Here is a 13,977-nt window from a genome sequence, read left to right as displayed (position 1 = left end):
AAAAAAAAAAAAAAAAAAAGAGGCCTGAAAATAGTGTGTTTGGACTTCATCACATCACCAAGGATAGTATGTGATCTCCCCATCCACTTCTAGAACTTATCTTTTGCTTTTTATTTCTAGCCCTGGTTCTGCAGATCTTAGTTTATGTTAAACACTAATATTCCCATAACAGTGGGGAATGCTAGGACAGTAGGCTTAATAGAGACGTAGACTGGATGTCAAGATAGGTGTTCTGTTTCATTGCTATTTTATCTTTTTTTCCTCACTAAAATGAAAAAGATAGTTTTTTTCCCCTTTCCATCTACTTTTTAGCCACATAATCATCCACTGTTTCAACTTATTTATGTCTGTTTTTAATGATTTATATAGAACTACATGCTTTTTATGGAAATTTTGGAAAGGAAAAAAATTAGAATAATTTTTAAACTGTTGCCACTTAAAGACAACATTGAAAAGGATTTTAAAGTATTTACTTTTAGTTATTCTTCAGTTCATTTCCTTATGCAAAGTCCACAAAATAGAACTAATACTGAACAGATAATTCGCATCTCGCTTTTATTTATGCTACTGAAATACCAAATTATGAGGCATGTGATTTTGGAGGAAGAGACTAGGAAGGAAGGGAATAGAGAGGAAGGCAGATGTGAAGAGGAGGAGGAGAATTCACTAACATTATAAATCAAGCCAAGATTAGAAAGAATGAATCTAGAGTTTTCTTTCTCCGTAGGGTTTCATAAGGTACTAAAGCAAAGCTCATAGTATCCTAGAGAATAGCAGAACTGACTAATGGTTAACAAGGTTTGGAGACTGTTAAGAAATTAGAGATCCTGTTGCAATGCTGAGAACATAATTCAAACAGCTGACCTTGAGCTCAGTAGGGAGGAAAATAAAGAGCAGATGGCCTGGAAGATATGGAGGAGTTGAGGAATTAGAGTAAGTGATGAGGTAAACCAAACATTTCGAAAGAAAGGGGATGTGGGGGACTTGGTCTATGGTCAAGGAATATAATTTCAGAGTTAAGTATTTTAAGAATGCAGGACCAGGGGTAAAGGTGAGCTGTGGTGATAGTACACTGAATTGAGCTCAAGTTAAGGAAGTATGAGCTCAGGATGTAACAGTGATAAGCCCCCAGGCACCCCTCTAAAATGTCAGCTCCTTAAAGGAAGAGTGTGTATGTCATTCACTGTCATGGATCCAGTGTTCAAGAGGTCTAGATCGTAACAGGAATTTCATGCAAGTTTCTTAAACAAAGTATAGGCAATTTAAATGAGAAGTGACATCAAGTTTTGTTAGCCCAGTATATCAATTTTCTAATAAGGACAGCTAATAAATATTCACATCAGCTAATAAATATTCACATAAGTCTTTTAGGGAATATTATCTGGAAAATTCTTAACTGAGGATCTTCTAAGTGCTAGAAACATTAGATGCTAAAAATTTAGACAGGCAACAGTTTATTCTTCCGATAAACTTAGAGCATGGGAAATTTAAAAAGAAAAAACAAAACCTATGAATGTACATAACAGACTAGGTAGGCAGGCAGAACCTACTCTGACTACAGAAAACACCCAGAGCTAGCTTCCAAAAATAATTCCAAAGGGAGGGAGTGATGAAGCTAATTTCTGAAGGACAAACTTAGCAGAGGCAAAGCTAGGTGTGTAGGTGGCAACCACCCATAAATTAAGACCTACACATAATAAATTTAGCTCAGGGAACAGGATGACAGTCACTCTACAATCGGCTCTGAGTCTGCCGTCATTAATGCCGTTCCTATGGTGCTGGTTATCCTAATGTGTCTTCAGTGACGCACAGAGGAATCTTTCTACAACCGAGTTCCAAACTGCACCAACTATTCCTTGATAAACACAAATGTAAATTTCTATGGACTATAAAAACATATATTAACTTAGTTTTAAAAAGCAGAATATAAATTCCATTCCCTTACTTCCACTAGCACCATATAGTATTTATTTTTTTTCTTTCCTTGGACTTGCCATGGTAACACATATACATAATTTTAATGTCATTTACATCTAATTTTAGATTGAAATGCTTGTTCATTACCATTTTAATAAACATCTCAAAATACTAATGAAATGAATAGCCACACTGAAGCTTTAACCCTTCTAGGGTAAAATTTGGGAATACTGCTATTGATTTACCTAAAATACAACAGTTTATATCGGCATGCCTCAGTTTTCCCCTCTGCAATATAGTCTGGAAAATAATGTTAGGTTGAATAAAATATCCTTCTGATGATGACTTTTATTCTCAGCAATTTACAGTGTACTTTCTTTTCCTTTTTCTCCTTTTTTTTTTTTTTTTTTTTTGCGGAACCAGGGATTGAACTCAGGCCCTTGCGCTTGCCAGGGAAGTGCTTATTCCACTGAGCCATCTCCCCGGCCCCGACAATGTATTTTCAAGAGTTGAAAATGGTTGACATAGTTATTATACCTCCAAATAGCTATTATTCAAAATAATTCTTTAAAAGATGTTCTGTGTACCTATATATTTATCAATTCATTAATAATAATTAAAATTAAAACATTACAAGCATCAGAATAGGAAGTGATTAAGTATAATCCCACGTGACATGCTACTCTACATTGTTAATAATAATAGAACACATTGTTAGACAAAAAATAAACATCACAAATTATGTGAAATGAAACACTAGAAATTATGCAATCTTCTTTGTACTAAGGCTTCCTGCATGTCAGCAGTTACTGTTTCTTTATCCCCTTTTTACCTTGGCATAGCAAGCAGAGACAAGAAGATACTAGTTGCAGGTATCTACCCAAACAGACTTTGAGGAAGCCAAAAAAGTTTCTACAAAGCGTAGCAAGCAGAAATGACAGGAAATGAGACAGGTTATAGGAACAAGTATCCCAGAGTATTAAAGCACTGTGCAAATATAAGCTATTATTATTATAAAATTCTTTATAAACAGTGTAGAACTAAAAGTCTTTTGTCATAAGTGCTCAGGTAAACCACTCAGGACATGTTTAGCTTGCTAGCTACGAAACTCAAAAGATGCTCTTAGAGGAAAACAAGTCCTGCTTTGAAAATAGAACCAGAGAGAGCCACCTTGGGTCATCACAACATCTCTCATTCTAGACTTCTAACTTTAAATGCTCCTTGAATTTTTTGCCAGAGGCAACTTGTGGAATGTTCTGGACCAGTTTGGAATTTTATTTATAAAGTGGGATTAGTTTGAATACGCATACTGTCTTGGGCATCTACTGAATGGACAGATTGTCATCAGAACCTTCCCTGAGCCACAGTCAAGGGAGCTGCCCAGGCTGGCTATGATGAGGCCCAGCCAACTTTTCCTTTCAGAGACAAAAGTACCCCCTTTGCAGTCTTCCAGTATCTTAAATACAGTTGTTAGCATATAGTTGAAAAAGGGGGTGGAGATCCACAGGACCTGGTCTGCAGGAATGAAAACAGAAATTAGGGAAGTGGAAATGAAAACACTGCTCGAGGCCAATTCCCCAAGCCAATGTCCAAATATAAGCCTATTTTAAAGTAGACCAGAGTTGACAAGGCAGAGATTTTCCTTTTTAAAAATCTGAAAAACAGATTGCCAGAAGTGCCAAATATTAAACAGGAAATTCGGCATCTAAGGATGTTTATGTAATGGAATCATGAAAACAGGCATTTTCTTAATACAAAATGCTATATGCAAAACAATAGCGGTACAGTAAGCAAATCTGTTGGTACTATCCAGACCCTAGTTCACTCAGGCATACTAGTTTGAGTGCCACATCACATAAGCCAACCCAACCAGCCTCAGCAGCCACATCTGTAAAATGGGGCAAAATGCCATCTCTAGCCATAAATGTATCAGTAAACAGGACTTTCTACTAACTCACTATGAATTCAAAGAAATATAAGTACCCCTTGTTCCCCTAGGCCAGTGGCAGCAAACCCTCTCTGTTGGCACGCAAGTCAAGTCATCCCAGCAGCTGACTATCAAATAACAGTTGTGTTTTCTAAACTAAAACCTCAGTGTTCAAGCTTAATTGCAGCGTTGCCACTTCATGATAAATAAGTGGGCTTGGGGTTGCAGTTTGGGTAATAGGACTCTCCAAGTTTCACCAGCAGTCTTCTAGGCTAAGTATTAACTCAGAGCACAATAAGTGCAAATAATTTATCATTGAGACTCTTTCAAGTACAATACTGTTATGATAAATCTTGTCTTTTTTCAAGACTGAACTGTAATCACAGGGCAGAGACAAACAAGATCAAATACTTAAATTCTGTAACTGGGTCATTACTTTTCTTGGATGTTTCGCCCCTTTTACAAATGTTCACAGACATGGCAGACAAACTAAATTAATGTTTGAATTTCATTATGTCAAATTACAGAAGAAACAACAAAAAAACATGTGAATTAGTTTTCTTTCCTTTCCTAACCTTCAGTCTTATAGCCTGCTCTTAAAATTTTCAAGTTCATTTTTTTTTCTTGAGTTACTCATTCTAGGAATGTGAGGTTCATCTATGATTTGTATGACTTTTTCTCAGTTTTCCTGTATTCCATAAGAAAGAACACTTCCACTTAAAGCAGGAAAAGAATAATGAATGTTTCTGCATTTCACAGTGTGGCAAGCTAAATTACGGCATTCAAAGGATGTTAATAGCTCTAATCCCCAGAATCTGTGATTATGACACTTTACCTAGCAGAAGAAATGAGATGACAGGATGCTGGACTATACTGGTCCAGCTAAAATCACAGGGGTCCTTGTAAGAGAAACACTGGACGTCAGAAGAGAGATGGCAATAAGATAATGGAGGCAGAGCCCGGGTAAAATCATTTATGGAAAGGAGCCCTGAGCCAGGTATGTGGAAATTCGCAAGAAGCTGCAGTCCACAAGGAACAGATTCTCCCTTCAAGCCTCCAGAAAGAACACAGTTCTGCTAACATCTTAACTTTTGCTGCAAGGACCAATTTTTGGATTCCTGACCTCCAAAGCAATAAGGTAATAATTTCTTCTAAGTTCATGGTGATGTGTTAGAGCTGCAACAGGAACTTATTACAGTGGCTCTGAAATATGAACAGTCCCTAAACCAAAAGGCTGTTAGACAGTTTTTAGTCCACACAGATAAATGCTAAAAATTCAGAGCAGTAGAAGCATAAGATTAATACCAAATTTAGAAGGTAAGGAAAACTATCCATCTAATCAAGTTCATTTTTTAAAATGTATTTAGTACAGGGTCTCACTACACAGATTGGACTCGTAGTGAACCTTCCTGTTTTTCAGCCTCCCAAGCACTGGGATTACAGGTGCACACCACCATGCTCAGTCTCATTTGCCATCTCAGGGCACCCCCAGGGGCAGGGCTGGCAACCCCCTGGCCCCTGTGTCTGCCTAAGCAGGTGCTTTAATCCACTGAGCTATCTGGCTGGCCTCCTAATCAAGTTCTTGATCATCTCCGTGAGCTGTTCCTTTGACAACTCTTATCCTATTTATGGATTTCATTTGACTAATAACCAACCAACTCTTTGAAAGCTCAGTAAGCACACAGAAAATTCACTATCCTAAAATCAGCCATGCTCCCCCTAGATGATTCCATCAATGAGTTAGGAAACACTGTAGAGAGGGTTGGGGAGGGGAAGACAAACACTGAGTTGGAAAGGGGTAGACATACACAGCTAGGAGACAGGACCACACTTCAAGATCTCAAATACCCAGTACTCTGTCCTTTATGAATACGGGGGGTTGTGTGAAGTACTTTCAGAGACAGAATTGCTCAAAACTGTCTAAAATGAAAACTAGGAATAGAGTCACAGTCTTTAGAATATCCATAAGTTCAAGAAAAATCATTTCTCAATCTGTTGGCTAAGAGCAAGAAAAGAGAAGCTAATGTAAGTTGCTAACTTCAGAACTCAAACTCAGAAACAACTCACCTACAAGGCCCAATTCATTTAAAATAATATATTTTGGAATTGGATAGTTCCAGTTTTATTCAATCCTTGGCTGTGTATGCCACCCTGGACAAATTATCCTTTCTTAAATTCAATTTTCTTGTCATAAAAATGGATATAATAGCATTTACCTCATAGGATTATGAGGACTAGTGAAATAAAGTATACAAAGGAATTGGTGCCCAATGAAAGGTTAATAAATGATAAAGATAGTTAATTTTATTCCAGAATTCTCTTTGCTGTGTTTTCCACAATGTTCCTAGAGGAACCAATGCATACCTCTGCCTTAACCTCACTTTACTAATATTACAGACGATACAAACACAAAATCCTCAAAAGTAGAGACTCAGCCTCATTAACTGTTTCACGCTTCATGTATAGAACAGTGTCCAGCCTATTTGGAGTTGTCACATTTTTAACAAATGTTTATGAACTAAGAAGGCTCTGAGACATCAACCACAATCTATAATTATAAGATTTTTCCAACTGTGACCATTAGGTGGAGAAATAAACTAAGTGAGTCATAACCAGCATTTGTTTTCAAAGGCAAAAAATAGAATAGAAAATATTAGAGTATAAAGCACATAGCAAAGTCTTGCTACATGAAACTTTTATTTGGTACACGTGATTGTACTTGGCTGCAATGTAAAATACATTTTTATTGCAGGTAAGGTTTTAAGAAGGTGTGAACATCCTGAGGGTTCCATCTTACAATTTGAGAACGTTCTAACTTTCCAATTTCAGCCATTCTGATACGTATCACAGCAGTACTGTGAGTGATATGGGGCACCTTTTCACTACCCTTCAGACATCTGCTTTAAAAATCTCTTTTGTAACTACTTTAGAAATAACTTGGCAGCATTTACTGAAGCTAGACAGGCATTCTACATCATTCAATAGTTCTACTTTTATTTCCCCAACAGAAATTGGTGTATATGTCCACAAAAAATTGTACAAAAATGTTCTGAGCAATTGAACAGTCTCACACTAGAGGTTGCCCAAATGTTTTTCAGAATAGAATGGATAATATATTTACACATGATAAAATCCTGTGTAGAAGCAAGAATAAAGGAACCACTGCTGCACACAACAATGGAAAAGAATCCCAAAAGCACAAGAGTAAGTGAAATGAGCTGGATAGAAAGTACAGACTGTACAATTTCATATATATAAAGTTCAAAGCTATGCAAAAATCATCTGTAGTGTTAAAAATCAAGATAAAGGCTGTCCTTGGGATATGTCAGAGTTAAAGTAGTACTAATAATGTTCTTATTCTTGATCTCATTACCCACCACATGGATATTCTCAGTCTGGAAAGTAAATGGACTGTAAACATACAATGTATAATTTCCTGAATTATTCTGGATTTGTCTATAATTATTATACGTAAATATGTTTTTTAAAGTTAACAAATAGGGGCTGGGGAGATGGCTCAGAGGAATAAGCATTTCCCTGGCAAGAGCAAGGGTCTGAGTTCAACCCCCAGTTCCGCCAAAAAGAAAAACAAAACAAAAAATAATAATAATAAAGTTAATATGTTTGAGGTACTGGTGATGGAATCTAGAGCTTGCGCATGATGACTTTTTTTTTGAAGGCATGAAAAATATTGATGGAGAGCAAGAATCCATGACACATTCTCTTTACTATTGAGTGGCCATCTGGCTCCTGCTTCAGCAACTCCCAGACCAGAATGCTCTTGCCTGCTGAGGTAGCTCACTGTTTAGAAAGCGCTCCCCTTTCATTAAGCCAAAACTTGCCTCCCACAGTCCCAGAACCTGCTCCTGCCAGTTGTCTGGTTCACCTAAGAGATGTTAAATTGGTCTCATCCTTCTGCCATCAGCCAGCCTTCAGAGAACACCCCTCTCCCCGTCTTCACTCTAAGGAGCTGCAGGGCCAGCCAGCACCAAACGCATGGCTGTGAGTCCTCCTGTCTCTCAATGGTGCTTTTTCCATTGAGTAATTCCCTAAACAGACCCAAGTCCTCCAGGAAAGGAGACACCTGAAAAGAGGACAAAATGGCCAAAAGTAGGGACAACACTTGGAAATCTCCAAGGTACACTTTGTCAACATGCACCACACTTCACTAGGCCCTGTCTTTAAACTCACAGGAAAGAGTTTAAACCCACCGTGGAGCTTAACAATCAACAAAAATGACCCAAGTGTTTTGTATAAGAACTGTTAAGTCTCAAATTGACTTCTGTGTTTGTGGAGTCTTCGCGTTTCATAAGGTAGAACACTGGTTGAGCCCACCCGGTTCTCCAAGGCTAAATCCTTGAGGTGCAAGAGTGGCTTTTATCGGAACACCTCTGGAATATAGCCCCCTCATGCGCACTCTCCCTAAAAACAAAAATTAAGTATTTCTCCTTACCTTTTCCTGAAAGGAACTTAATGTTAAGGTATATTTGGGGAAAGGAGCAGGGATGGAAAAAACAAAAATCCAGCATCAAGCCTCTGCACAATCTGACCCAAGGACAGAACGTCCCGCAGCCTCATCTGACCAACGTGAGGTACTCTGATTTCTTTCTCCTTCCCTCTCCCACAACCACTCCGAACGAAAGCTCTTGCTGGGCTCTGCTCATTCGGTCTTTCGCCTTTGTGTAGCTAGGAGAGGATGAGGTCGAGGAGGCGGACGTGGCAGGGTGAAAATGAATCTGACCTCGTTGAGAGTAACGGAAATCAAAGGTGGCTCTAAAGAAAGACCCACAAGGATCCCTCTGGTCTGCAGAAAAGAGAACCGCAACGCCAGAAAACGCCAGAGACATTTCTATCAAAACTTCCAGGCAACCTCATTGGACATTTTTAACCTCAAGAGTGGGTGGAAGGAAGATTCATTGAGCAAGGAAACCACCAGAGAACGGAACGTGCGGGAGGATGGGGAAAGGTGGGCTGGGAATCTGGCAGGGGACAGAATAGGAAAGGGTCAAAGGCCCTTAGCGGTCCCGTGCGACCTCTGCCCAGGGCACGGGGGAGGGGTGAGCAGGACCCCAGTCCCCGGAAGAACGCAGCGGAGAGGGCAGCTCACCTACCTCGCCCACGTCCGCTCCATTTCCAGGCGCTTTCGTACCCCCGGGGCGCTCCTCACCCGGGATGGGAAGCCGCCTGCGAGAGCGGGGCGCCCTTCCCTGGAATCTCCAGCGCAGAAAGCCCAGCTTCTTCCACCCCAGCTCCGGGTTCCTGCCTCGGCCCTGCTTTTGCAGGAAAGCAATCAGAAGCGGACCTCGCAGACGGCGACCGCGACGGGCACAGGAGAGGTCTGCGCTGCAGGCAGCAGGCGCCGAGCGGAGCGGGGTCCGGGCGCGGAGGCGGGGCTCCCGGCGGCCGGGGGCAGGGCAGAGCGGCCCAGGTGACTCGCAGCCCAAGGCTGGAACACGCCCTCCGCTCGCGCGGGACGGGGTTGGCCGCCCGGCGCAGAGCCGCCTCTCCTACCTCCGCCCCTCTCCCACCCGGGACTGCAGCCAGCCCACTTTGCATTAAGCCAGCCCACCGTGCGGAGAAGAGGAGGCTCCCGCGGGCCTGCAGCACCCACTCCAGGTGGCCGCGGCGTAGACCTGGCTGAAGGCTGCACGCTCACAGGACACGTTATTTTCCTAGCGAGGTGACACCTTATTTCACCCTGGCTCTAGGCACAGTGATCTCCCTCGGAAGCGAAGCGTGCTAATAAAATCTCGCACGCCCAGACCGTCTCCCTCTCAGACCTCCTCGGATTTCGCCGTGTTCCTCCGCCTTCCTTCCCAGTTTCCACAGCAACTGGGCTCTACCAAAAGCCCCAAGGAGGAATTTATAAGAGCACGCGAAAGCTTTAAGTCAGAACTCTAGCAGACCTGGAATGCCCCCCTTGGAAGGTACTAAAAACATGACAAAGGGGCTTCGGAGATGGCATTGCCTCGGACCCCAGCTATCTACTTATGTATTGAGGTTTAAACAAGCTAGGCGTACCATAATTAGAGTGCTTACGGCCTCAGGCACTTCTTTAGCTCTGAACGGAAACCTTTTTTATGAAGTGACATAATCACTGTTATTATTAGCATTGCCACTGACCCTTTTTTAAAATTCGCACAAAGCTTCATAGTGCCTCTGTTGGCAATGCTGATGCAGTTGTACTGTTTCCGGGCAGAGGCTTTGAGACCGAGAAGGCTCAAAGATTCTGCCGGGGCTCTGAGGCAGGCTCTCTTTGACAAGGCAGGACCCCAGAGGAAGGAGGTTCTCTGAAATTCCAAGGAAGAGACTCAGGAGGCTTCAGAGTGGAGCTGTTTTCTCAGGCAGCGTAGGAGTTTGGCTCGAGACTCGGGCCTTCGAGGGTACAGGTGAGACCATGGAGATCTGGATTACTGGGGCAAACTGTCATCTTGTGTCCTATTTCTTGGATTCATATCCCTAATAACCGTGCGAGTAGCAGCGGGAAAGGCAGGATAGCAAAGCGTGTCCCAGCATTGGAAGGTGTAGAGGAGCTGCCTAGAAGGTTCCTAGTCTAGAATCCCACAACTCCAGCACATAAATGTGTAGCCAAGGCCCCACTGCTCTTGAATATAGAATGTTACCAGGAAAAAAATCTAAGGTTCTGTGTGACCTTAGATAAGGCTCACAGGCCACCTATCTTGAAAAAGAATCTCCTGTTGCTCCTAAGAAAAAAAAAAAAAAAAAAAAAGAAAGAAAGAAAGAAAGAAAGAGAAAGAAAGACCAGAAGAGTCCGTCTTCCATACCGAAGTAGGTGCTATATTTAGTTGTATCTCAAATCAAATTATAGACTACTGAATTCTGGGAAGGATCTCCGTCTCCAGTCTACGGCTAGACATGACGTGCATTCAAAAGATGACAGCACTGTGAAACTCTCAGAAGTGAAGCTAGACAATGGGCTCATCTGTTTTTAAAATGGCTTTTTAAAAAAGTTATTTTCAAGAACATGCGCTAAAAATACAGAAACTACATAGGAAGTAATGCTTGTTGAGGTTTTTGCCAGCCCCTTAAAAATGTAACTTTTAATCCAAACAGTGACTTGCAAGAGGAGTACTTTTTCTCCTAAAGATTTATTTATTTATTTATTCGGTACAGGATGTTGCTGCACAGCTCCTACTTGTAGTGATCCTTCTGCCTCAGCCTGGGATTACAGGTGTGCATCCCCACACCCGGTTTTAGTGGCTGGCACAGCATGGCACCCGGCACAGCATGTGGTACCAGGGATGGAACCAGATCCTTGCACTTGCCAGGCAGGCTCTTAGACTGCCAAGCTATCTCCCCAGCCCCAAGAGTACATTTTTTAAGGAAGCAAATTCTTTTTTAAAATAAAATTATTGCTAAACCCAATGTGTGTGCGATTTAAAAAGAAAATCATTCACCCTTATAACCACTCTAGCACAAACATTTAAGTTTCTCTATAATCCTAGTCATTATCTATATATGACACATACGGATTTATATGGTTCTAATACAATTAGAAATAAGCATGCATTTTCCTTTTATTTACTTACTAAATACCTGTCCATGTTTTAGAGTATTCAAATTTGTTATCCTGATAATTCTGTAATATTTTATAATATCAGTAGAACCATAGCTTAATAATATCCTATTATTGCAGAGTTACACTCTTGCTAATATTTGACTCTAATAATTCTATAATGGATTTCTTGAGTCAGGCTATGATTTGAATATACAGATGCCTCCAAAATCCATGTGCTGGAACCACACTGTGATAGAAGGAAAAACACGATTAAATCAAGAGTGCTGCACTCTCCAGAATGGGATTATACTCTTACGAAAGGGGCTGAAGGGAATGTCCGAGTCCCTTCTGTCCTTCTGTCCTTCTAGCCTCCTGAGGATACAGCATCTGCTGTCTTTGGAGAACATAGCAACAAAGAGTTCTGTGGAAAGCAGCGATCCAGTCCTTCCTAGGACTTTAAATTGCGGCACTTCATCATGAATTTACCAGCCTCCAGGATTATGGGAAATAGATTTCTATTATTTGTAAATCACCCATTCTAAATGGACCTAAACAAATCGTTTTCTTGGGATAACTTCCTAGGCACGGGAATGTTGCAATGGAAGGATTCTAATGCTTTCTTCTACATATCCTCAACAGAATTAGGATTTATCCTTTTTTTTTCCCTTGCTTAATGGGAAAATTTAATAGGTATATCTCAGCTATAGCTAGTAAATAACTAATTTAACAGTGATTCGTTTGACTTTCTGTTTCTCAGAGCATTAACTAGTTAAGTTCCTACCTCACATGCGAACCTGTAAACCACTACCTGGAGTAGGCAGTCTTCAGGAAACCATTCTGTGTCGAGTCACTGAATTAGTCATGTTTTTTTCTGAAACAATTGCGTTTAACAAAGAACTCGCAAATCTCAGGATTATGCTGAGCTATGTATTTATTACTCAAGAATGTGTAATATGGGTAGGGATTGGTGGGGCAGGGGTTTAAGTCCATTCCATGTATCTCTCATTCCAGGCCCCACACTGAAGAAGCAACAGCACTTGAGGAATTTTCCTTTCACTGGAGAGTGTATGGTTGCAAGAAAGTTGGCCGAGACTCCCACTCTCTCTTCCGTTTTCTGCTCAAAACCAGCACGCTCTCCTTTCCACCATATTTCATGCAGCAAAACCACAAAGCCAAGTCCAAAGTCATTAGCAAAGAAAAATGTAGTCTTCTCAGGGAATGCAGAAGAGGAGAGTTTTTACTGAACAATAACATGTTCTACCAGTTGCTGTTTGTCGTGTTGTCTCACTTTTCATCTAACTTTTCTCCTTGAGGATATATGTTAGCTTTATCCTTCTTTCTCCTTTAATATAAGTTGTACATTTTGGCCAATAAAATGCAAGTTGCTTTGGCCATTGACATGTGAGATGATGTCTTATGTGGTCATTTCTCTGCAGAATGGAGACATTTTTCAAGAGCCATAGCACAACTGACCATCATGAGTTTCTAATTTTATGCTAATCCCTGATGATTAATACATATTTTTTTTTCTTTTTGGTGGAGCCAGGGATTGAACTCAGGTCCTTGCGCTTGCCAGGGAAGTGCTTATTCCACTGAGCCATCTCCCCAGCCCCGATTAATACATATTGAAATGAAGTTTTCATCAACTTGGGTTCCTAAGGTACTACTATGATCGGAGCTTACTGTTGGTATGGCAAAACATATCTTCATGAAGTTTTTGAGATTTAGAGATTTGTTAGTGTGGCATAACCTACATATTCTAGCATATTAGTTTTCATTCCCATTCTGAGACTTAGGAGAATTATGTAGTAAGTTGTATACATTTCTCATATATCTGCCCCTGGTTTTTTAATTAGAACCCAAATAATCTTGGTTAATAACATATAAAAATTAAGCCAAAATGATTGAAGTACGTGTATGCATGTACAAATCTGCGAAAATGAAACTCCTTAATCTGTTTAACCAATATACACTATCAAAAAATGTTTAAAAAAAAATAAAATTAGTTTTGTTGTTCTTTCCTGCAGATGCTGCTCCTGAATTGCTCAACTGATTGTACATTGGGAAATACATGAATTGATTATAAGGGACAAAAAATAAGATGTCAACATCTTATTATTCAGCTCAAAATATCCCAAAAGTACTTTTACCTTTCTTTAATTTAAACAAATTTCTTTCTCTCAAATTTGATTCTGAGTAAGCAGGACTATTGACCTAGATATGGATCACTGCATAATTTCTAAGGCAATCATGAAAGTACCTACTTGTAACACGTCTTTGCCAGACTTTTCTAAAAGGTTTGTATTGAGGCCTTTTATCCTCACAGTAATCTTTTTACATTAACCCTAGTTATTTCTATTTTAAAAACAACTAATGTGGAGCACATGGAGGTAAAATATATTGCTTAATTCCACAAAGCTGATAGATGGCAAAGCTGAGGTTGGAAACCAAACACCTTAGTTCCAGAATATCATTTGTGATCACTATGCACGGCTTCCCTAACCTGAACATTTAACATTCTCTTCTTACTTAGGTAGGAAGACAGTTATGTCTACACTATCTGCCCTTCACTGATTACTATAGTTTATTCAGTGGACCTGGTTAGCCAGCTGAT

At 40.3% G+C, this 13,977-nt stretch overlaps 1 protein-coding gene across 1 annotated transcript in view; it reads right to left on the bottom strand.

The window, feature by feature from the left end:
• Positions 1 to 9,177, bottom strand: part of LOC101588206 (myomegalin) — a 188,613-nt gene extending 179,436 nt beyond the window's left edge. Inside the window, exon 1 of the mRNA XM_023706474.1 lies at positions 8,956 to 9,177. Coding sequence (XP_023562242.1) covers positions 8,956 to 8,975 — 20 coding nt within the window. The 5' untranslated portion in view covers positions 8,976 to 9,177. The remainder of the gene's footprint in view (positions 1 to 8,955) is intronic.
• Positions 9,178 to 13,977: the final 4,800 nt, after the last annotated feature.

This window comes from Octodon degus, unplaced genomic scaffold (assembly GCF_000260255.1).
Source record: "Octodon degus isolate 3935 unplaced genomic scaffold, OctDeg1.0 scaffold00257, whole genome shotgun sequence".
NCBI lineage: Eukaryota > Metazoa > Chordata > Mammalia > Rodentia > Octodontidae > Octodon > Octodon degus.
This window is presented reverse-complemented; position numbering and strand designations above follow the sequence as displayed.